Source organism: Somniosus microcephalus, chromosome 1 (genome assembly GCF_052327205.1).
Source record: "Somniosus microcephalus isolate GS21.2 chromosome 1, FLI_Smic_1.0, whole genome shotgun sequence".
Taxonomy (NCBI): domain Eukaryota; kingdom Metazoa; phylum Chordata; class Chondrichthyes; order Squaliformes; family Somniosidae; genus Somniosus; species Somniosus microcephalus.
In genome coordinates this window covers 4,155,206-4,180,717 of record NC_140987.1, presented here as the reverse complement: position 1 = coordinate 4,180,717, position 25,512 = coordinate 4,155,206, and the positions used below count along the sequence as shown (strand labels likewise).

Here is a 25,512-nt window from a genome sequence, read left to right as displayed (position 1 = left end):
GATAGGCAATGGCAAACATTCAAAGATCGCATGGATGAACTACAGAATTTGTTCATCCCTGTTTGGCATACAAATAAAACAAAAAAGGTGACTCAACTGTGGCTAACAAGGGAAATTAGGGATAGCATAAGATCCAAGGAGAGGACAGAAAAATTGGTCAGAAAAAGCAGTAAACCTGAAGATTGGGAGCAGATTAGGATTCAGCAAAGGAGGACAAAGGGATTAATTAAGAGGGGGAAAATAGAATATGAGAGTAAGCTTGCAAGGAACATAAAAACTGACTGTAAAAGCTTTTATAGATATGTGAAGAGAAAAAGATTGGTGAAGTCAAGCGTAGGTCCCTTGCGGTCAGAATCAGGGGAATTTATAATGGGGAACAAAGAAATGGCAGACCAATTAAATACATACTTTGGTTCTGTCTTCACAAAGGAGGACACAAATAACCTCCCAGAGATGTTGGGGAACATAGGGTCTAATGAGAGGGAGGAACTGAAAGAAACCAGTATTTGTAGGGAAATTGACAGGATTGAAGGCCGATAAATCCCCAGGGCCTGATAATCTACATCCTAGGGTACTTAAGGAAGTGGCCCTAGAAATAGTAGATGCATTGCTGGTCATCTTCCAAAATTCGATAGACTCTGGAACAGTACCCATGGATTGGAGGGTAGCTAATGTTACCCCACTATTCAAAAAAGGTGGTAGAGAGAAAACGGGGAATTATAGACCGGTAAGCCTGACATCGGTAGTGGGGAAAATGCTTGAGTCCATTATAAAAGATGTAATAGCAGAGCACTTGGAAAACAGTGACAGGATCGGACAAAGTCAACATGGATTTACAAAAGGTAAATCGCGCTTGATTAATCGACTGGAATTTTTTGAGGATGTAACTGGTAGAATAGATAAGGGAGAACCAGTGGATGTAGTGTATTTGGATTTTCAGAAGGCTTCTGATAAGGTCCCGCATAAGAAATTAGCGTGTAAAGATAAGGTATATGGGAGTGGGGGCAAGGTACTGACTTGGATAGAGAACTGGTTGGCAGACAGGAAGCAAAGAGTTGGAATAAACGGCTCTTTTTCCGAATGGCAGGCAGTGACTAGTGGGGTACCGCAGGGATCGGTCCTAGGACCCCAGCTATTCACAATATGTATTAATGATCTAGATGAGGGAACTAGATGTAATATCTCCAAGTTTGCAGACGACACAAAGCTGGGTGGGTGTGTGTGCTGTGAGGAGGATGCCGAGAAACTCCAGTATGATTTGGACAGTTTGGGTGATTGGGCAGAAGCATGGCAGATGCAGTACAATGTGGATAAATGCGAGGTTATCCACTTTGGTGGCAAAAACAGGAAGGCAGATTATTATCTGAACGGCAATAGATTGGGAGAAGGGGAAGTGCAACGAGACCTGGGTGTCCTTGTGCACCAGTCACTGAAGGTAAGTATGCAGGTGCAGCAGGCGGTTAAGAAGGTAAATGGTATGTTGGCCTTTGTAGCGAGAGGGTTTGAGTACAAGAACAAGGATGTCTTGCTGCAGTTGTACAGGGCCTTGGTGAGACCACACCTTGAGTATTGTGTGCAGTTTTGGTCGCCTTATCTGAGGAAGGATGTACTTGCCATGGAAGGAGTGCAGCGAAGATTCACCAGACTGATACCTGGGATGGCAGGAATGACATATGAGGAGAGATTGGGTCGATTGGGCTTGTACTCGCTGGAGTTTAGAAGAATGAGAGGGGATCTCATTGAAACTTATAAAATTCTAACAGGGCTGGACAGACTAGATGCAGGAAGGATGTTCCCGATGGTCGGGGAGTCCAGAACCAGGGGTCACAGTCTAAGGATAAGGGGTAGGCCATTTAGGACTGAAATGAGGAGGAATTTCTTCACCCAGAGAGTGGTGAACCTGTGGAATTCTCTGCCACAGAGGGCGGTGGAGGCCAGTTCATTAAATATATTCAAGAAGGAGTTAGATATATTTCTTAAGGCTAAAGGGATCAAGGGGTATGGGGAGAAGGCAGGAACAGGGTACTGAATTTGGATGATCAGCCATGATCACATTGAATGGCGGAGCAGGCTCGAGGGGCCGAATGGCCTACTCCTGCTCCTATCTTCTATGTTTCTATGTCAGTGAGAGGGACAGAAAGAGACAGAGAAAAGGTACACTGGGAAAGAGTGATGGAAACACAGAGGAAGGTTTCAGCAGTTAATGATTTGAAGCAGAGGGAGATACAGGGCTATGGGATAGAACAAGGGCAATGGGATTAGTTTGGCTTTGCTCTGGGAAAGAGTCCGTATAGACATGATGGGCTGAATGGCTTCTTTCTGTGCAATGAACTGGTTCTACGGGCAGGAGGCACAAAGCAAAGGAGAAAGGCAGAGGAAGGGAAATCCCATGGAAGGGGAAGAAGGAGACAGGGAGAGAGAGACAGACAGAGATAGACAGGCAGAGACAAAGAGAGAGAGAGGGAGACAGACAGGGAGAGAGACACACAGAGATAGACAGACAGAGACAAAGAGAGAGAGAGGGAGACAGACAGACAGGGAGCGAGACACACAGAGATAGACAGACAGAGACAAAGAGAGAGAGAGGGAGACAGACAGACAGGGAGCGAGACACACAGAGATAGACAGACAGAGACAAAGAGAGAGAGAGAGAGACAGACAGACAGACAGGGAGCGAGACACACAGAGATAGACAGACAAAGACAAAGAGAGAGAGAGGGAGACAGACAGACAGAGAGCGAGACACTCAGAGATAGACGGACAGAGACAAAGAGAGAGAGAGGGAGACAGACAGGGAGAGAGACACACAGAGATAGACAGACAGAGACAAAGAGAGAGAGAGGGAGACAGACAGGGAGAGAGACAGACAGAGATAGACAGACAGAGACAAAGAGAGAGAGAGAGGGAGGCAGACAGACAGGGAGAGAGACAGACAGAGATAGACAGACAGAGACAAAGAGAGAGAGAGGGAGACAGACAGACAGGGAGCGAGACACACAGAGATAGACAGACAGAGACAGAGAGAGAGAGAGGGAGACAGACAGGGAGAGAGACAGACAGAGATAGACAGACAGAGACAAAGAGAGAGAGAGAGAGGGAGACAGACAGACAGGGAGAGAGACAGACAGAGATAGACAGACAGAGACAAAGAGAGAGAGAGAGAGGGAGAGAGACAGACAGGGAGAGAGACAGACAGAGATAGACAGACAGAGACAAAGAGAGAGGGAGACAGACAGACAGGGAGCGAGACACACAGAGATAGACAGACAGAGACAGAGAGAGAGGGAGACAGACAGACAGGGAGCGCGACACACAGAGATAGACAGACAGAGACAAAGAGAGAGAGAGGGAGACAGACAGGGAGAGAGACAGACAGAGATAGACAGACAGAGACAAAGAGAGAGAGAGAGAGGGAGACAGACAGACAGGGAGAGAGACAGACAGAGATAGACAGACAGAGACAAAGAGAGAGAGAGGGAGACAGACAGACAGGGAGCGAGACACACAGAGATAGACAGACAGAGACAGAGAGAGAGGGAGGCAGACAGACAGGGAGCGCGACACACAGAGATAGACAGACAGAGACAAAGAGAGAGAGAGGGAGACAGACAGGGAGAGAGACAGACAGAGATAGACAGACAGAGACAAAGAGAGAGAGAGAGAGGGAGACAGACAGACAGGGAGAGAGACAGACAGAGATAGACAGACAGAGACAAAGAGAGAGAGAGGGAGACAGACAGACAGGGAGCGAGACACACAGAGATAGACAGACAGAGACAGAGAGAGAGGGAGACAGACAGACAGGGAGCGCGACACACAGAGATAGACAGACAGAGACAAAGAGAGAGAGAGGGAGACAGACAGGGAGAGAGACAGACAGAGATAGACAGACAGAGACAAAGAGAGAGAGAGGGAGACAGACAGACAGGGAGCGAGACACACAGAGATAGACAGACAGAGACAAAGAGACAGACAGACAGGGAGAGAGACACAGAGAGATAGACAGACAGAGACAAAGAGAGTATGATCTTGTGGCCATTACAGAAACATGGCTGCAGGATGACAATGCCTGGGAATTAAACATACCAGGTTATTTAACGATCAGGAAGGACAGGCAGGAAGGAAGGGGAGGTGGGGTGGCTATGTTAATAAAGGAAGGAATCACTGTAATACAGAGAAATGATATTGGGTCAAAAGATCAGGATAATGAAACAGTTTGGGTGGAGGTAAGGAATAATAAGGGGAAAAAAACACTAGTGGGCGTAGTCAATAGGCCTCCGAACAGTGGCAACTCTGTTGGACGGAGTATCAATCAGGAAATAGTTGAGGCTTGTAATAAGGGAACATCTATAATTATGGGGGATTTCAACTATCATATTAATTGGACAAATCAAATTGGGCAGAGCAGCCTTGAGGATGAGTTCATTGAGTGTATTAGGGATGGGTTTCTTGAGCAGTATGTAACTGAACCGACCAGGGTGCAAGCAACCTTAGATCTGGTCCTGTGTAACGAGATGGGATTAATTAAAAATGTCCTAGTAAAGGATCCCCTTGGAATGAGTGACCATAACATGGTTGAATTCCATATTCAATTAGAGGGTGAGAAGGTTCGATCTCAAACAAGCGTGCTAAGCTTGAATAAAGGAGACTATGAAGGTATGAGAGCGGAATTGAGTAGAGTGGATTGGGAAAATAGATTAAAGGGTAAGACGATACATGATCAGTGGTGTACATTTAAGGAGTTATTTTACAACTTCCAAAAAATATATATTCCACTGAGAAGAAAAGGGTGTAAAAGAAAAGACAGCCATCCGTGGCTAAGTAAAGAAATTAAGGATAGTATTCGACTAAAAACAAGGGCATATAAGGTAGCCAAATCTAGTGGGAGGATAGAGGATTGGGAAAACTTTAAAAGATAGCAAAAAATAACAAAAAGATTGATTAAGAAAGGGAAGATAGATTATGAAAGTAAATTAGCAAAAAATATAAAAACAGATAGTAAGAGTTTTTATAGTTATATAAAAAGAAAAAGGGTGGCTAAAGTAAATGTTGGTCCCTTAGAGGATGAGACCGGGAAATTAATGGTGGGAAATATGGAGATGGCAAAAACACTGAATGAATATTTTACATCAGTCTTTACAGTAGAAGAGACTAAGAATATCCCAACACTGGACAAACAGGGGGCTAAAGGGGGGGAGGAGCTAAACACGATCAAAATCACTAAGGAAGTGGTACTCGGTAAAATAATGGGACTCAAGGCGGATAAATCACCTGGACCTGATGGCTTACATCCTAGGGTCTTGAGGGAAGTGACGGTAGGGATTGTGGATGCATTGGTAATAATTTTCCAAAACTCCCTGGACTCAGCAAAGGTCCCGGCAGACTGGAAAACTGCTAATGTAACACCCTTATTTAAAAAGGGCAGTAGACAGAAGGCTGGAAACTATAGACCGGTTAGCCTAACATCTGTGGTAGGTAAAATTTTGGAGTCCATTATTAAGGAGACAGTAACAGGACATTTGGATAATCATAATTTAATAGGACAAAGTCAGCATGGTTTTATGAAGGGGAAGCCATGTTTGACAAATTTGCTGGAGTTCTTTGAGGAAGTAACGTATAGGGTGGATAAAGGGGAACCAGTGGACGTAGTGTATTTAGACTTCCAAAAGGCATTTGACAAGGTGCCACACAAAAGATTATTGCTTAAGATAAAAAATCACAGGATTGGGGGTAATATTCTGGCATGGATAGAGGATTGGCTATCTAACAGAAGGCGGAGAGTTGGGATAAATGGTTCATTCTCAGACTGGCAATCAGTAACTAGTGGTGTTCCGCAGGGGTCAGTGCTGGGTCCCCAACTCTTTACAATCTATATTAATGATTTGGAGGAGGGGACCGAGTGCAACATATCAAAGTTTGCAGATGATACTAAGATGGGAGGGAAAGTAGTGAGTGAGGAGGACATAAAAAACCTGCAAGGGGACAACGACAGGCTAAGTAAGTGGGCAGAGATTTGGCAGATGGAATACAATACTGGAAAGTGTGAGGTTATGCACTTTGGCAGGAAAAAATCATAGAGCAAGTTATTATCTTAATGGCAAGAAACTGGAAAGTACTGAAGTACAAAGGGATCTGGGGGTCCTGGTGCACGAAACTCAAAAGGTTAGTATGCAGGTGCAGCAAGTGATTAAGAAGGCCAATGGAATGTTGGCTTTCATTGCTAGGGGGATAGAATACAAAAATAGGGAGGTATTGCTTCAGTTGTACAAGGTATTGGTGAGGCCACACCTGGAATACTGCGTACAGTTTTGGTGTCCATACTTAAGAAAGGACATACTTGCTCTCGAGTCAGTACAAAGAAGGTTCACTCGGTTAATCACGGGGATGAGGGGATGGACATATGAGGAGAGGTTGAGTAGATTGGGACTCTACTCATTGGAGTTCAGAAGAACGAGAGGCGATCTTATTGAAACATATAAGATTGTGAAGGGGTCGGATCGGGTGGATGCGGGGAAGATGTTCCCGATGATAGGTGAAACTAGAACTAGGGGGCATAGTCTTAGAATAAGGGGCTGCTCTTTCAAAACTGAGATGAGGAGGAACTACTTCACTCAGAGGGTGGTAGGTCCATGGAATATGCTGCCCCAAAAAGCTGTAGAAGCTACATCATTACATAAATTTAAAACAGAAATAGACAGTTTCCTAGAAGTAAAGGGAATTAAGGGTTACGGGGAGCGGGCAGGAATTTGGACATGAGTCTAGGTTCGGATCGGTCATGGCCCTGTGGGTAGCGGAGCGGGCCCAGGGGCCGTGTAGCCTGATCCTGCTCCTATTTCGTGTGTCTAATTCTGTTAGATTCAGGAGATGGTTCTGTGATAGTGGATTGGCGGTTAGGATCAGATCAGCCATGATCTTATTGAATGGCGGAGCAGGCTCGAGGGGCCGATTGGCCTACTCCTGCTCCTATTTCTTATGTTCTTATGTTCTTATGAGACAGACAGATACAAAGAGAGAGCGAGGGAGACAGACAGGGAGAGAGACAGACAGAGATAGACAGACAGAGATAAAGAGAGAGAGAGGGAGACAGACAGGGAGAGAGACAGACAGAGATAGACAGACAGAGACAAAGAGAGAGACAGACAGACAGACAGAAAGAGAGAGACAGACAGAGATAGACAGACAGAGACAAAGAGAGAGAGAGACAGACAGAAGGGGGACATATACATATACCGCCTAACTCCATTCCGCAGTTCTTCCAAGCATTTCGCCATCGGTCATCAAGGCTGAGGGGAGACCACTGAAGGGCTTCGGCGACGGTCCAAAATGGCCTTCGAGATTTGAAAGGGGTTGGTGGTAGGTTGTTCAAGTCAGCCTGGATCATGTCTTTGCTGGTGTAGCGGTTGTATTCTCTGGAGGCTGTATATTCACAGAGTAGGTGAGGTGGTGCGATGTTTGCAAGCACGGGCAGCCACGGTGTTGGTGTTGATAAAAGCGTACCGGCGATCATTCTCATAGTAGAATTCAGCTGGACATCAACGGATTTGACACGCAGACTCGATGGCCATGGCGAGTGTTGCCGTACGGAGGGTTTGAGCGTCTGCTCCCCATGTGGATCCGGCCAGTTTCTGGATCAAGTTGACCCGACTCTTTAGTTTCTTTCCAAGGTTCTGGTTCTGGAGACGTTTTCTATATGACAAGGTGCGATCAAGCGTGACTCCTAAATAAGAGGGGTTTTTGGCCTGGTTTACCTCTGCGCCACAAAAGGAGACTTTCAAAGCTCAGTTTGCTTGGTGGGTATTGAGGTGGAATGTCGAGGTGATGGTGTTTTGTGCGTTTGGCTGAAGTCATCAACGGAAGTAGGCCACGCAAACAGTGGACAACCATCAACCGCCTCGGAACCGGTCACGGTCGATGCAGCCACCTTCACCATAGACGGAAGATTAAAGCATCCCCATCATGCGACTGTGGAGCTTCTAATCAGACCCTGGAGCACATCATTGCGCACTGATCTCAGAGGAAATTCACAGGCAGCCGACAAGATATCCACGCTGTTACACCGCAAGCTTTGGCCTGGATACCTGACTTAGATATTGACATTTGATTTGCTTTGCTACTACCATGTGTGTGCAGGAAAGAGGAATAAAAATCAGACTCGCTTCCAGTAATAGAATCAGGTCATTGCTACAGCCAATGCAGAGCACTGAGCGAACAGTGAAAGCCGGTCAGCGACTGTACAATTCGCATCCCAAACCTCACCTGGCTACAGTGACAACTCTCAGCAATCAAGTTACTAAAGTTCACTTCGAGCTGCACCAAGGAGTGTGGGATGAAGGATGACAGGGTGAGAGAGTGAGGAGAGATTCAGAGAGAGAGGGAATGAACACTGGTTAAGGAGGAGTCCATTCAGCCCCTCGAGCCTATTTCACCATTCAATTAGGTCATGGCTGATCTCTACCTCAAATGTCTAGCGATCTGAAGTTAAGTTACGAGAACAGGTTGTATCAGCTTGGTTTGTATTCCCTTGAGTTTAGAAGGTTGAGAGGGTGTTCTAATTGAGGAGTTTAAAATGATAAAGTGATTCGATAGGCTAGATAGAGAGAAACTATTACCTCCGGTGCGGAAATCCCGAACTCTCTCTCTAAAGGCTGTAGATGCTGGGGGTTAATTAAAATTCTCAAAATTGAGATCGATAGATTTTTGTTCAGTAAGAGTATCAAGTGAAATGGAGTGAATGGAGCTGAGGTAGAGGTCAGCCATGTTCTAACTGAATGGTGGAACAGGCTCGATGGGCTGAATGGCCTAGTCAAGTTTTTATATGTTCTTATATTCCAGTGAAACATAGAGAGAGAAAATGACAGACGAGAAAGACAGAGACAGAGTGGGAGAAACAAAGACAGAGGGAGAGAGACAGAGCGGGAGAAACAAAGAGCGACAGAGAGACAGAGCGGGAGAAACAAAGAGCGACAGAGAGAGACAGAGCGGGAGAAACAAAGAGCGACAGAGAGACAGAGCGGGAGAAACAAAGACAGAGGGAGAGAGACAGAGCGGGAGAAACAAAGACAGAGGGAGAGAGACAGAGCGGGAGAAACAAAGAGCGACAGAGAGACAGAGCGGGAGAAACAAAGAGCGACAGAGAGACAGAGCGGGAGAAACAAAGAGCGACAGAGAGAGACAGAGCGGGAGAAACAAAGAGCGACAGAGAGAGACAGAGCGGGAGAAACAAAGACAGAGGGAGAGAGACAGAGCGGGAGAAACAAAGAGCGACAGAGAGAGACAGAGCGGGAGAAACAAAGACAGAGGGAGAGAGACAGAGCGGGAGAAACAAAGAGCGACAGAGAGAGACAGAGCGGGAGAAACAAAGAGCGACAGAGAGACAGAGCGGGAGAAACAAAGAGCGACAGAGAGAGACAGAGCGGGAGAAACAAAGAGCGACAGAGAGACAGAGCGGGAGAAACAAAGAGCGACAGAGAGAGACAGAGCGGGAGAAACAAAGAGCGACAGAGAGACAGAGCGGGAGAAACAAAGAGCGACAGAGAGAGACAGAGCGGGAGAAACAAAGAGCGACGGAGAAACAAAGAGCGACAGAGAGACAGAGCGGGAGAAACAAAGAGCGACAGAGAGAGACAGAGCGGGAGAAACAAAGAGCGACAGAGAGACAGAGCGGGAGAAACAAAGAGCGACAGAGAGACAGAGCGGGAGAAACAAAGAGCGACAGAGAGACAGAGCGGGAGAAACAAAGAGCGACAGAGAGAGACAGAGCGGGAGAAACAAAGAGCGACAGAGAGACAGAGCGGGAGAAACAAAGAGCGACAGAGAGACAGAGCGGGAGAAACAAAGAGCGACAGAGAGAGACAGAGCGGGAGAAACAAAGACAGAGGGAGAGAGACAGAGCGGGAGAAACAAAGAGCGACAGAGAGACAGAGCGGGAGAAACAAAGAGCGACAGAGAGACAGAGCGGGAGAAACAAAGACAGAGGGAGAGAGACAGAGCGGGAGAAACAAAGAGCGACAGAGAGAGAGACAGAGCGGGAGAAACAAAGAGCGACAGAGAGACAGAGCGGGAGAAACAAAGACAGAGGGAGAGAGACAGAGCGGGAGAAACAAAGACAGAGGGAGAGAGACAGAGCGGGAGAAACAAAGAGCGACAGAGAGACAGAGCGGGAGAAACAAAGACAGAGGGAGAGAGACAGACGAGAAAGATAAAGAGAGAGACAAAGAGATACAATGGGAGAAACAAAAAGAGAAATGGAAAAAGACAAAGAGCGGGAATGATAGAGTCAGAGAGAGGTTGAAGGCTGAACCTCCGATGACAAGCTTATCCCGTGCAGTGGCACTGTTGTTAGCAGAGTCTCCTAGATCTGGCAGCAATTGTCAAGTTTTTTGGGAGTGCAGGATTTGAGCCAGTCCTAACTGAGAGATTGTGAGGCCAAGGATATCAATAGATGGGGGAGGCCAATGGATGATGCCACCAAAGGGTGGAGGTGGGAGTTGTCGGTTTGACATGTGAGACATATGAAGAAATGGTCTTTGAAGAGTTGATGGAAACAAGACGTTCTTTGCAGCATGGGAAGCAGTGACGGAGCTGCTCAGGCTATCTCGTGCATGTTCCGATTGGCTGGAAGTCCGAGAAATGGTTAAAATATTGCACAGCTGCGCACATAGCAAACACTTACGAAGTTTGAGAGAGTTGACACTGCAGTCTGATAGGCATCGAAGATCAGGTACTCATCGACATCGGTCAGGGGGGGCGTCTCCACTACCACCACTTCCTCCTTCCCCTTCCCCGTCACTTTTACTGGCACTTTCCCTTTGTCCTTCACTGCCAGGCTGGAGGATGGGATTCGATAGGACACATGAGGAATGCTATGGAGGAGATTACACAAGCATAAATAATGGCTACAGCCTCAATGGAAGTGTCACACTGATGATGGATATCAGTTAGAAGATGGGCTGGAGAGTGTGTCTGCAGGGTTCTGTGAGAGGCCAGTATTGGGTGTGAGTGTCTATAACAGGGAGTGGGACCAGTATTCGGTGTGAGTGTCTATAACAGGGAGTGGGACCAGTATTGGGTGTGAGTGTCGATAACAGGGTGTGGGACCAGTACTGGGTGTGAGTGTCTATAACAGGGACTGGGACCAGTATTGGGTGTGAGTGTCTATAACAGGGTGTGGGACCAGTATTGGTTGTGTCTATAACAGGGTGTGGGACCAGTATTGGGTGTGAGTGTCTATAACAGGGTGTGGGACCAGTATTGGGTGTGAGTGTCTATAACAGGGTGTGGGACCAGTATTGGGTGTGAGTGTCTATAACAGCGTGTGGGACCAGTATTGGGTGTGTCTATAACAGGGTGTGGGACCAGTACTGGGTGTGAGTGTCTATAACAGGGTGCGGGACCAGTATTGGGTGTGAGTGTCTATAACAGGGTGTGGGACCAGTATTGGCTGTGAGTGTCTATAACAGGGAGTGGGACCAGTATTGGGTGTGAGTGTCTATAACAGGGTGTGGGACCAGTATTGGGTGTGAGTGCCTATAACAGGGTGTGGGACCAGTATTGGGTGTGAGTGTCTATAACAGGGAGTGGGACCAGTATTGGGTGTGAGTGTCTATAACAGGGTGTGGGACCAGTATTGGGTGTGAGTGCCTATAACAGGGTGTGGGACCAGTATTGGGTGTGAGTGTCTATAACAGGGTGTGGGACCAGTATTGGGTGTGAGCGTCTATAACAGGGAGTGGGACCAGTATTGGGTGTGAGTGTCCATAACAGGGTGTGGGACCAGTACTGGGTGTGAGTGTCTATAACAGGGTGTGGGACCAGTATTGGGTGTGAGTGTCTATAACAGGGAGTGGGACCAGTATTGGGTGTGAGTGTCTATAACAGGGTGTGGGACCAGTATTGGGTGTGAGTGTCTATAACAGGGTGTGGGACCAGTATTGGGTGTGAGTGTCTATAACAGGGTGTGGGACCAGTATTGGGTGTGAGTGTCTATAACAGGGTGTGGGACGAGTATTGGGTGTGAGTGTCTATAACAGGGAGTGGGACCAGTATTGGGTGTGAGTGTCTATAACAGGGTGTGGGACCAGTATTGGGTGTGAGTGTCTATAACAGGGTGTGGGACCAGTATTGGGTGTGAGTGCCTATAGCAGGGTGTGGGACCAGTATTGGGTGTGAGTGTCTATAACAGGGAGTGGGACCAGTATTGGGTGTGAGTGTCTATAACAGGGTGTGGGACCAGTATTGGGTGTGAGTGCCTATAACAGGGTGTGGGACCAGTATTGGGTGTGAGTGTCTATAACAGGGTGTGGGACCAGTATTGGGTGTGAGTGTCTATAACAGGGAGTGGGGCCATTATTGGGTGTGAGTGTCTATAACAGGGTGTGGGACCAGTACTGGGTGTGAGTGTCGATAACAGGGTGTGGGACCAGTATTGGGTGTGAGTGTCTATAACAGGGAGTGGGACCAGTATTGGGTGTGAGTGTCTATAACAGGGTGTGGGACCAGTATTGGGTGTGAGTGTCTATAACAGGGTGTGGGACGAGTATTGGGTGTGAGTGTCTATAACAGGGTACGGGACCAGTATTGGGTGTGAGTGTCTATAACAGGGAGTGGGACCAGTATTGGGTGTGAGTGTCCATAACAGGGTGTGGGACCAGTATTGGGTGTGAGTGTCTATAACAGGGTGTGGGACGAATATTGGGTGTGAGTGTCTATAACAGGGTGTGGGACCAGTATTGGGTGTGAGTGTCTATAACAGGGAGTGGGACCAGTATTGGGTGTGAGTGTCTATAACAGGGTGTGGGACCAGTACTGGGTGTGAGTGTCTATAACAGGGTGTGGGACCAGTATTGGGTGTGAGTGTCTATAACAGGGAGCGGGACCAGTATTGGGTGTGAGTGTCTATAACAGGGTGTGGGACCAGTATTGGGTGTGAGTGTCTATAACAGGGTGTGGGACCAGTATTGGGTGTGAGTGTCTATAACAGGGTGTGGGACCAGTATTGGGCGTGAGTGTCTATAACAGGGTGTGGGACGAGTATTGGGTGTGAGTGTCTATAACAGGGTACGGGACCAGTATTGGGTGTGAGTGTCTATAACAGGGAGTGGGACCAGTATTGGGTGTGAGTGTCTATAACAGGGTGTGGGACCAGTATAGGGTGTGAGTGTCTATAACAGGGTGTGGGACCAGTATTGGGTGTGAGTGTCTATAACAGGGTACGGGACCAGTATTGGGTGTGAGTGTCTATAACAGGGAGTGGGACCAGTATTGGGTGTGAGTGTCTATAATAGGGTGTGGGACCAGTATAGGGTGTGAGTGTCTATAACAGGGTGTGGGACCAGTATTGGGTGTGGGTGTCTATAATAGGGTGTGGGACCAGTATAGGGTGTGAGTGTCTATAACAGGGTGTGGGACCAGTATTGGATGTGAGTGTCCACAACAGGGTGTGGGACCAGTATTGGGTGTGAGTGTCTACAACAGTGTGTGGGACCAGTATTGGGTGTGAGTGTCTACAACAGGGTGTGGGACCAGTATTGGGTGTGAGTGTCTATAACAGGGTATGGGACCAGTATTGGGTGTGAGTGTCTATAACAGGGTACGGGACCAGTATTGGGTGTGAGTGTCTATAACAGGGAGTGGGACCAGTATTGGGTGTGAGTGTCTATAACAGGGTGTGGGACCAGTATTGGGTGCGAGTGTCTATAACAGGGTGTGGGACCAGTATTGGGTGTGAGTGTCTACAACAGGGTGTGGGACCAGTATTGGGTGTGAGTGTCTATAACAGGGTATGGGACCAGTATTGGGTGTGAGTGTCTATAACAGGGTACGGGACCAGTATTGGGTGTGAGTGTCTATAACAGGGAGTGGGACCAGTATTGGGTGTGAGTGTCTATAACAGGGTGTGGGACCAGTATTGGGTGTGTCTATAACAGGGTGTGGGACCAGTATTGGGTGTGAGTGTCTATAACAGGGTGTGGGACCAGTATTGGGTGTGAGTGTCTATAACAGAGTGAGGGACCAGTATTGGGTGTGAGTGTCTATAACAGGGTGTGGGACCAGTATTGGGTGTGAGTGTCTATAACAGGGTGTGGGACCAGTATTGGGTGTGAGTGTCTATAAAAGGGTGTGGGACCAGTATAGGGTGTGAGTGTCTATAACAGGGTGTGGGACCAGTATTGGGTGTGTCTATAACAGGGTGTGGGACCAGTATTGGGTGTGAGTGTCTATAACAGGGTGTGGGACCAGTATAGGGTGTGAGTGTCTATAACAGGGTGTGGGACCAGTATTGGGTGTGAGTGTCTATAACAGGGTGTGGGACCAGTATTGGGTGTGAGTGTCTATAACAGGGTGCGGGACCAGTATTGGGTGTGAGTGTCTATAACAGGGTGCGGGACCAGTATTGGGTGTGAGTGTCTATAACAGGGTGCTGGACCAGTATTGGGTGTGAGTGTCTATAACAAGGTGTGGGACCAGTATTGGGTGTGAGTGTCTATAACAGGGTACGGGACCAGTATTGGGTGTGAGTGTCTATAACAGGGTGTGGGACCAGTATTGGGTGTGAGTGTCTATAACAGGGTGTGGGACCAGTGTTGGGTGTGAGTGTCTATAACAGGGTGTGGGATCAGTATTGGGTGTGAGTGTCTATAACAGGGAGTGGGACCAGTATTGGGTGTGAGTGTCTATAACAGGGTGCGGGACCAGTATTGGGTGTGAGTGTCTATAACAGGGTGCGGGACCAGTATTGGGTGTGAGTGTCTATAACAGGGTGTGGGACCTGTATTGGGTGTGAGTGTCTATAACAGGGTGTGGGACCAGTATTGGGTGTGAGTGTCTATAACAGGGTGTGGGACCAGTATTGGGTGTGAGTGTCTATAACAGGGTGTGGGACCAGTATTGGGTGTGTGTGTCTATAACAGGGTGTGGGACCAGTATTGGGTGTGTGTGTCTATAACAGGGTGTGGGACCAGTATTGGGTGTGAGTGTCTATAACAGGGTGCGGGACCAGTATTGGGTGTGAGTGTCTATAACAGGGTGTGGGACCAGTATTGGGTGTGAGTGTCTATAACAGGGTGTGGGACCAGTATTGGGTGTGTGTGTCTATAACAGGGTGTGGGACCAGTATTGGGTGTGAGTGTCTATAACAGGGTGTGGGTCCAGTATTGGGTGTGAGTGTCTATAACAGGGTGTGGGACCAGTATTGGGTGTGAGTGTCTATAACAGGGTGTGGGACCAGTATTGGGTGTGAGTGTCTATAACAGGGTGTGGGACCAGTATTGGGTGTGAGTGTCTATAACAGGGTGACTCGGGGAGCCCGAGCGGCGAACGAGACACGGCCCGATCGGCGGCCGCAGTCCAGCACCCGAGCGACGACCGCAGTCCAGCACCCGAGCGACGGCCGCAGTCCAGCACCCGAGCGACGATCGCAGTCCAGCACCCGAACGGCGAACGAGGCACAACCCGAGCGGCGGCTGGGCTAGAAAGCCCGGGAAAGGCCCGAGGAGCCAGGCCCAGAGACCTCTGAGGAGAAGGGGAGCAACCAGAAGGCTTCCAGAAGCAAACCAAGACTGTGAGTACAGGGCCCAGGGAGGGAGACTGAAGCCAGGGAAAGGCCCGAGGAGCCAGGCCGAGACAGAGGCACAGAGGCCTCTGAGCGGGAGGGGAACAGCCCGAAGGCACCGGGAAACAGCGGCTCACAGACCCAGGCCTGAGAAGGGTGAACCCAGAAGCCGAGGCCCAGGGACCACGGGGTCGGAGAGGGGGACCGGGAAAGCTCGCGAATAGGGAGAGGGAAACACCAAACCCGGGGCCCCAGAAAAGCTTATTCTAAGATCAACAATACTTTACCAAAAATGAGCGAATCAGAAGATCCACAACAGCCCCGCTTCCAGATTCCCCCCAACACCGCAAAAAAAGCTATAAAAGCGATCAAGCATGAGCAGATGAGAGAAAAACCAGAAACACTTTTTGCTGACTGTTACAACAATGGGACAAAAAGTAACCTCATTTTCTACTCAGATCAGCCAGTGGCTTGGATCACAGCAATAAAATCACACTATACCAATGTTAAGCTAGAAAATACCGCAAATGGGTCCATAATGAAAATTAACACACCAGGAGACAGTTCAACTACGACGGTCAACGCGTACAATACCGGGACAATATTAGTGCAAGGCAACCTCGACAAATTTGCAACGGCCTTCAGGACACTGAAAAAATTAACTAAGGGGGGAAGGAACAGCCCCAGAGTGGCCCGCACTCCCCCCAACATTGACAACTTACCAGGAGAAAATCTGCCTGGTCAGGAGGTGAACGAGCCACACAGTTCAAACCAGACACTAACCCCGGGGAACCACAGCCACACGATACAACTGACAAACCCCAGCATAACTACCAGGGAGGAAGCCACACATAGTCCCCCTACCATTCCCAGCTCACCAAGAGAAGAGCAGCATAGCCAGGAAGTGAGTGAGCCCTCCAGGGCCGACCAGCCTAGCCAGGAAGTGAGTGAGCCTACCAGGGCCGACCAGACACATACCCCGGGATCACACAGCCAGATACAACCAAAAGATAAATTTAATCAATTAGAGATAGAGATGGTTAAACTTAGAGAGGACTTCCTCAAAATGAATGACAATCAAAATCAGGAGAGGGAGAGACACAAGAGAGAGCTGAAGCTACTTGAGAACCAGGTGAATCTACTTAGGAATCAGGTGAAAGAGCTGCAGGAAAAAGAAGAGAGCCATAGAGGAGAGAAAACACCATTAGACCAGCAACCAGAGGCTAGAGATAAGACAAGACAGAGCCGGACGGAACGGCTGCACTCCCACACGGAACAAAAGCAACAGACACACAATACAAGGGGTGCCACACAGACCGACCAGCATACTGATTCGCAATCTTCCCCCACCACCGTGGAACCACAAGCGGGCCGCTCACAAGAGGTACGCACACACCAGACACCCCAGCCCAGCACACACACTATGAGTCCAAGCGAAAGCCACCAGACAGTAAACACAAACAAGGCTGACGTCGTAATACTCATAGACTCAAATGGGAAATTTCTATGGGAGAAAAAGCTATTCCCTAGAAGTAAAGTAGAAAAGATCTGGTGCCCAACAACAAACAGAGCCATGGGATGGCTGACCAAAGCCAGATTAGGCTCCCCCCAACACATAATAATACACACGGGCACAAATGACCTAAAGACCCAACAGAAAGAAGTAGCAACATCGCTCAGAGCAATGATTAGGAAAGCAAGCAGTACATTTCCAAACACTAGAATCACTGTTTCCACAATATTGCCGAGAACAGACTTCAACAACAACACAATTCATGAGATAAATGCCAGCATAGCAAGAGACTGCGAATCAAACCACAACGTACACCTGGCCCAACACCCCACCCTCGATGAGGAATGTCTTTACGACCACGTCCACATCCAAAGGCAAAGAATATCGATCCTTGCTAAAGCCCTGAAGGACGTCGCTTTTAACCGGGTCCATACCCAGACTCCAAGAGGACCCCCCCCCGACCACCAGAGATCAGCGGGGTACATATCAGGAACACTACAAGGACCACCAACACACCAACCGAGACCAGAGAGGATCCCCATGCAAAACAACAATGTCAGACCTGCACCACTCCTGTCCCACAGGGGAATAGGACTGCTCCCAGCCAGACAGAGGGAGAGATGCACAGGACGTACGCAATACCTCAGACAGAAACAATCCATTAAGAGACAATAAGCAGATGTGCAGCAGCATCTACTTCCGCCTTATGGATCAAGGACTAATTAATAGAAAGAACTGTAACCAAATTGTATTAACTTTTGTAGACAACTGATGTGATCTTTTTTTTCCCACACTTAGACACGACAAACACGTACCACTCTTTAACCTATCATAGTAAAAGATCAAACTTAACATGAAATCCTTATATATTTCGACCTGGAATATCCAAGGTCTACGCTCTTCACTGCGAGAAGTGAAAAGTAGGACCCCAGAGTTCATAGATGAAACTAAAGACCTAGATATTATCATTTTACAGGAAACTTGGTATAAAGGAAAAGGACACACTGGCTGTCCCCAAGGGTACACTGAGCTGGTGGTGCCCTCCAATAAATTACCAAGTGTAACCCAAGGCAGAGACTCCGGAGGCATACTGATCTGGTTTAAAACAGAACTTAAGAATTACATCAAATTTATAAAAAAGGGCGAAAACCATATGTGGCTCAAACTTGAGAGGGAGATTATCTCAAACACCCAAGATGTTTACATTTGCGCACTTTATATCCCTCCAATCGATTCCCCGTACTTTAAAGAGGACACCTTCTCCAACATGGAGGGGGAAATTATCCAATACCAGGCCCAGGGGAACGTGTTGATCTGTGGGGACCTCAATTCAAGAACGGGCGAAGAACCAGACTTCACCAATAATCAGGGAAACAATTATGTTTTCGGGAATAACCACTTTGACATCCCTTCCCTTCCATACAGGCATAACTGCGACAAGCAGTCAAATACCAACGGAAAACAGCTACTACAGCTCTGTCGAAACCTGGGTCTGTACATTGTCAATGGTAGGTTCATAGGAGACCTCCTAGGAAGATCGACCTATTGCTCACCTCTTGGCTGCAGCACAGTAGACTATATGATTACAGACTTAGACCCATCCTCTTTCAGAGCATTCACAGTCAAACCACAAACAACACTGTCAGATCACAGTCAAATTACTATGTTCCTCAAAAAGACAGAAACAAACAACATAGAAACACAACCCAGTAAACTGTACAACACCAAAAAATCGTACAGATGGGCCAAAAACGACACGGAAAAATACCAGAAAACAATTAGCAATGCATCAACTCAAGCTCTCTTAGACACCTTTCTGGATAACATATACACTCACAATAAAGAAGGCGTAAACCGGGCAGTTAGTAAACTAAACAATATTTTTGATAATTTGGCAACAAATGCAAACTTGAAAGCTCGCAAGAACAAACCCAAAACAAAAAACTATGAAAAATGGTTTGACCGAGATTGCCATAACATGAGGAAAAAACTTAGAAAAATATCAAACCAAAAACACAGACATCCAGAAAACGAGGAACTACGCCTTACTTATTGTCAGACACTAACACAATACAGAAACACACTCAGAACCAAAAAAGAGCAATATATTAAGAATACACTCAGCTCCATGGAGGAATCCATTGATTCCAATTGTTTCTGGGAAAACTTGAAAACACTACACAAAAAACAACACGACGATTTGGCCATTCAAAATGGGGACACATGGGTAAACCACTTTGAAAAATTATACCAGAAAAAAACACTAAGACCAGAGCAACACCAAATATGCAAAAAACTGGAAAAGCTAGAAATGGCCATAAAAGATAACCAAAACCCGCTGGACGCCATAATAACAGAAAAAGAACTTCTTGAAAAACTCAAGGACCTGCGACCAGGAAAAGCCTGCGGGACAGATGGCATACTAAACGAGATGATTAAACACACAGACAACAAAATGAAACTGGCTATCCTAAAACTCTTCAACTTGGTTCTGAGTGTCGGTTATTTCCCTGATATCTGGAACAAAGGACTCATAACGCCCATATACAAAAGTGGGGACAAAATCGACCCAAACAACTATCGAGGCATCTGTGTAAACAGTAACCTGGGGAAGGTATTCTGTAGCATCATAAACAAAAGACTTATAAACTTCCTTGAGGAGCACAATGTCTTGAGTAAAAGCCAAATTGGATTCCTGCCAAACTATAGAACATCAGATCATATCTTCACCCTACAGACCCTAATTGACAAACACGTTCACAATAACAAAAGCAAAATCTACGCATGCTTTGTAGATTTCCAGAAGGCTTTCGACTCCATCTGGCATGACGGTTTATTCCTGAAACTTATCGAAAGTGGGGTAGGAGGGAAAACATATGATGTAATTAAATCAATGTATACAAACAACAAATGTGCAGTTAAAATTGGAGACAAACAAACAAAATACTTCCCACAGGGGCGGGGGGTGACGCAGGGCTCGCCAATCTCACCGACACTCTTTAATATTTACATAAATGGATTGGCAAAACTACTTGAACAATCTACAGCACCCGGCCTCACCCTATATGAATCCAAGGTTAAATTCCTCCTCTATGCAGACGACCTGGTTCTGCTGTCACCTACTAAAGAGGGGCTACAGCAAAACCTGGACCTGCTGGAGTCGTACTGCCAGACTTGGGCCCTGACAATAAATCCCCAAAAAACCAAAGTCCTTGTGTTCCAGCAAAGATCCAAACATCAGGGACCCAAAATAAATTTCACAGTAGGAACAACCAAAATTGAACAAACCACTAACTACACATACTTGGGCTTAAAAATCAGTTCTACGGGAAACTTCAAACTGGCTGTGAATGAACTGAAAGAGAAAGCAAGAAGGGCTTTCTATGCCATCAAAAAATCAATCCAAATAGAAATCCCAATTAGCATTTGGCTCAAAATTTTCAAATCAGTAATTGAACCAATTGCACTCTATGGCAGTGAGGTATGGGGACCGCTAACTCAACAAGAATTTGCAAAATGGGACAAACACCCAATTGAGATCCTACATGCAGAATTCTGTAAAAGTATCCTCCGGACTCAAAGGAAAACAGTAAACAATGCATGCAGGGCGGAACTAGGCCAATATCCATTAATAATCACTATCCAAAAAAGAGCCACCAAATTTTGGAATCACCTACAAATGAGCAATCCCCAATGCTATCACTACGACGCCCTGAAATGCCAAGAGCTGACCATAAAGAAGAATACCCTCAGTCAACTAGTCCTGGGACTCAGTGAAGTAACTACTAACAATACTAACAATAACCAGCCCCAGGACAGTGACAGGGTAACACAAAGAATTCGACCCAACACAATCGTCGCTAAGCAAAAGGAAAAATATCTGACATATTGGGCAGAAACAACAAAAACCCAAAGCAAACTCAATTGCTACTTGGCCCTAAACAGACAATACAACATAGCTGATTACCTGACCATGGTAAAGGATAACAAACTGAGAAGAACCTTGACAAGGTACAGACTTAGCGAACATAGCCTAGCGATCGAAAAAGGCAGACACAGGCAGACCAGGCTGCCAAGAGAGGACAGGATATGCTCTCACTGCAGTCAGGGAGTGGTGGAGACAGAGATGCACTTCCTCACAGCTTGTGGAAAATATCAGGGCATCAGGGAGAATTTCTACCAAAAATTCTCACAAATATGCCCTGATTTCAGAAATCTGAATGACAACCAAAAACTCCCATTCCTACTGGGAGAGGAGAGAAGCTGTATAACACTGGCGGCGCACTATGTTACAGCTTGCCATGAACAGAGGGACAACCAGTAAACTAAGAAAAAAATATATATAAACAATGCAAATGTATATTTATACACTCAGGGATATACCTGTTTATACACTGTATGAATAGAACTGCGTTTATGTGCAAAACCATAAATGTATTTTGATGCTTTGGCAACATAAGATGTAACTTATCATGCCAATAAAGCGATTTAAATTGTAAATTGTAAATTGTAAATTGTAAATTGTGTGGGACCAGTATTGGGTGTGAGTGTCTATAACAGGGTGTGGGACCAGTATTGGGTGTGAGTGTCTATAACAGGGTGTGGGACCAGTATTGGGTGTGAGTGTCTATAACAGGGTGTGGGACCAGTATTGGGTGTGAGTGTCTATAACAGGGTGTGGGACCAGTATTGGGTGTGAGTGTCTATAACAGGGTGCGGGACCAGTATTGGGTGTGAGTGTCTATAACAGGGTGCGGGACCAGTATTGGGTGTGAGTGTCTATAACAGGGTGTGGGACCAGTATTGGATGTGAGTGTCTATAACAGGGTGCGGGACCAGTATTGGGTGTGAGTGTCTATAACAGGGTGCGGGACCAGTATTGGGTGTGAGTGTCGATAACAGGGTGCGGGACCAGTACTGGGTGTGAGTGTCTATAACAGGGTGCGGGACCAGTACTGGGTGTGAGTGTCTATAACAGGGTGCGGGACCAGTATTGGGTGTGAGTGTCTATAACAGGGTGTGGGACCAGTATTGGGTGTGAGTGTCTATAACAGGGTGTGGGACCAGTATTGGGTGTGAGTGTCTATAACAGGGTGTGGGACCAGTATTGGGTGTGAGTGTCTATAACAGGGTGTGGGACCAGTATTGGGTGTGAGTGTCTATAACAGGGTGTGGGACCAGTATTGGGTGTGAGTGCCTATAACAGGGTGTGGGACCAGTATTGGGTGTGAGTGTCTAGAACAGGGTGTGGGACCAGTATTGGGTGTGAGTGTCGATAACAGGGTGTGGGACCAGTATTGGGTGTGAGTGTCTATAGCAGGGTGTGGGACCAGTATTGGGTGTGAGTGTCTATAACAGGGAGTGGGACCAGTATTGGGTGTGAGTGTCTAGAACAGGGTGTGGGACCAGTATTGGGTGTGAGTGTCTATAACAGGGTGTGGGACCAGTATTGGGTGTGAGTGTCTATAACAGGGTGTGGGACCAGTATTGGGTGTGAGTGTCTATAACAGGGTGTGGGACCAGTATTGGGTGTGAGTGTCTATAACAGGGTGTGGGACCAGTATTGGGTGTGAGTGCCTATAACAGGGTGTGGGACCAGTATTGGCTGTGAGTGTCGATAACAGGGTGTGGGACCAGTATTGGGTGTGAGTGTCTATAACAGGGTGTGGGACCAGTATTGGGTGTGAGTGTCTATAACAGGGTGTGGGACCAGTATTGGGTGTGAGTGTCTATAACAGGGTGTGGGACCAGTATTGGGTGTGAGTGTCTATAACAGGGTGTGGGACCAGTATTGGGTGTGAGTGTCTATAACAGGGTGTGGGACCAGTATTGGGTGTGAGTGCCTATAACAGGGTGTGGGACCAGTATTGGGTGTGAGTGTCTAGAACAGGGTGTGGGACCAGTATTGGGTGTGAGTGTCGATAACAGGGTGTGGGACCAGTATTGGGTGTGAGTGTCTATAACAGGGTGTGGGACCAGTATTGGGTGTGAGTGTCTATAACAGGGAGTGGGACCAGTATTGGGTGTGAGTGTCTATAACAGGGTGTGGGACCAGTATTGGGTGTGTCGATAACAGGGTGTGGGACCAGTATTGGGTGTGAGTGTCGATAACAGGATGTGGGACCAGTATTGGGTGTGAGTGTCTATAACAGGGAGTGGGACCAGTATTGGGTGTGTCTATAACAGGGTGTGGGACCAGTATTGGCCCCAGAAAAGCTTATTCTAAGATCAACAATACTTTCTCTACACTACCAAAAATGAGCGAATCAGAAGAGCCACAACAGCCCCCGAGGGACACTGAGAGCAACCGCTTCCAGATTCCCCCCAACACCACAAAAAATGCTATAAAATCGATCAAGCATGAGCAGATGAGAGAAAAACCAGAAACTCTTTTTGCTGACTGGTACAACACTGGGACAAAAAGTAACCTCAGCCAGCGGCTTGGATCACGGCAATAAAATCACACTATACCAGTGTTAAGCTAGAAAAAACCGCTAATGGGTCCAAAATGAAAATTAACACAACAGGAGACAGGGCAACCACGACTGTCAACGTGTACAATACCGGAACAATATTAGTGCAAGGCAACCTCGACAACTTTGCAACGGCCTTCAGGACGCTGAAAGGAATAACTAAGAGGGGAAGGAACAGCCCCAGAGTGGCTAACAGGGGAAAAGCGACCCGCACTCCCCCCAACATTGACAACTTACCAGGAGGAAATCAGCCTGGTCAGGAGGTGAACGAGCCACACAGTTCAAACCAGACACTAACCCCGGGGACCCACAGCCACATGATACAACTGACAAACCCCAGCATAACTACCAGGGAGGAAGCCACACATAGTCCCCCTACCAATTCCAGCTCACCAAGAGAAGAGCAGCATAGCCAGGAAGTGAGTGAGCCTTCCAGGGTCGACCAGACACATACCCCGGGATCACACAGCCAGATACAACTAAAAGATAAATTTAATCAATTAGAGATAGAGATGGTTAAACTTAGAGGAGAGTTCCTTAAAATGAATCACGAACAAAAGCAAGAGAGGGAGAGACACAAGAGAGAGCTGAATCTACTTGAGAACCAGGTGAATCTACTTGGGAATCGGGTGAAAGAGCTGCAGGAAAAAGAAGAGAGCCATAGAGGAGAGATAACACCATTAGACCAGCAACCAGAGGCTAGAGATAAGACAAGACAGAGCCGGACGGAACGGCTGCACTCCCACACGGAACAACAGCAGCAGACACACAATACAAGGGGTGCCACACAGGCCGACCAGCATACTGAATCTCAATCTTCCCCCACCACCGTGGAACCACAAGCGAGCCGCTCACAAGAGGTACGCACACACCAGACACCCCAGCCCAACACACACACTATGAGTCCAGATGAAAGCCACCAGACAGTAAACACAAACAAGGCTGACATCGTAATACTCATAGACTCAAATGGGAAATTTCTATGGGAGAAAAAGCTCTTCCCTAGAAGTAAAGTAGAAAAGATCTGGTGCCCAACAACAGACAGAGCCATGGGATGGCTGACCAAAACCCGATTAGGCTCCCCCCAACACATAATAATACACACAGGCACAAATGACCTAAAGACCCAACAGAAAGAGGTAGCAACATCGCTCAGAGCAGTGATTAGGAAGGCAAGCAGTACATTTCCAAACACTAGAATCACTGTTTCCACAATATTGCCGAGAACAGACTTCAACAACAACACAATTCATGAGATAAATGCCAGCATAGCAAGAGACTGCGAATCAAAACACAACGTGCACCTGGCCCAACACCCCACCCTCGATGAGGAATGTCTTTACGACCACGTCCACATCCAAAGGAAAAGAATATCGATCTTTGCTAAAGCCCTGAAGGACGTCGCTTTTAACCGGGTCCATACCCAGACTCCAAGAGGACCCCCCCCCAACCACCAGAGATCAGCGGGGTACATATCATGGCCACTACAAAGACCACCACCACACCAACCGAGACCAGAGAGGATCCCCATGCACAACAACAATATCAGACCTGCACCACTCCTGTCCCACAGGGGAACAGGACCGCTCCCAGCCAGACAGAGGGAGAGATGCACAGGACGTACGCAATACCTCAGACAGAAACAATCCATTAAGAGACAATAAGCAGATGTGCAGCAGCATCTACTTCCCCCTTATGGATCAAGAACTAATTAATAGAAAGAACTGTAACCAAATAGTATTAACTTTTATAGACAACTGAGATGATCTTTTTTTCCCACACTTAGACACGACAAACACGTACCACTCTTTAACCTATCATAGTAAAAGATCAAACTTAACATGAAATCCTTATGTATTTCGACCTGGAATATCCAAGGTCTACGCTCTTCGGTGCTCGACGTGAAGAGTAGGACCCCAGAGTTCATAGATGAAACTAAAGATCTAGATATTATCATTTTACAGGAAACTTGGTAT

The 25,512-nt window shown here is 47.1% G+C and overlaps 1 protein-coding gene across 1 annotated transcript in view; it reads right to left on the bottom strand.

The window, feature by feature from the left end:
- LOC147123896 (sperm flagella and cilia-associated protein 2-like) overlaps nucleotides 1–25,512 on the bottom strand; it is a 536,137-nt gene that overhangs the window by 33,852 nt on the left and 476,773 nt on the right. The window contains exon 28 of the mRNA XM_086002564.1: nucleotides 10,673–10,862. Coding sequence (XP_085858690.1) covers nucleotides 10,673–10,862 — 190 coding nt within the window. The remainder of the gene's footprint in view (nucleotides 1–10,672; nucleotides 10,863–25,512) is intronic.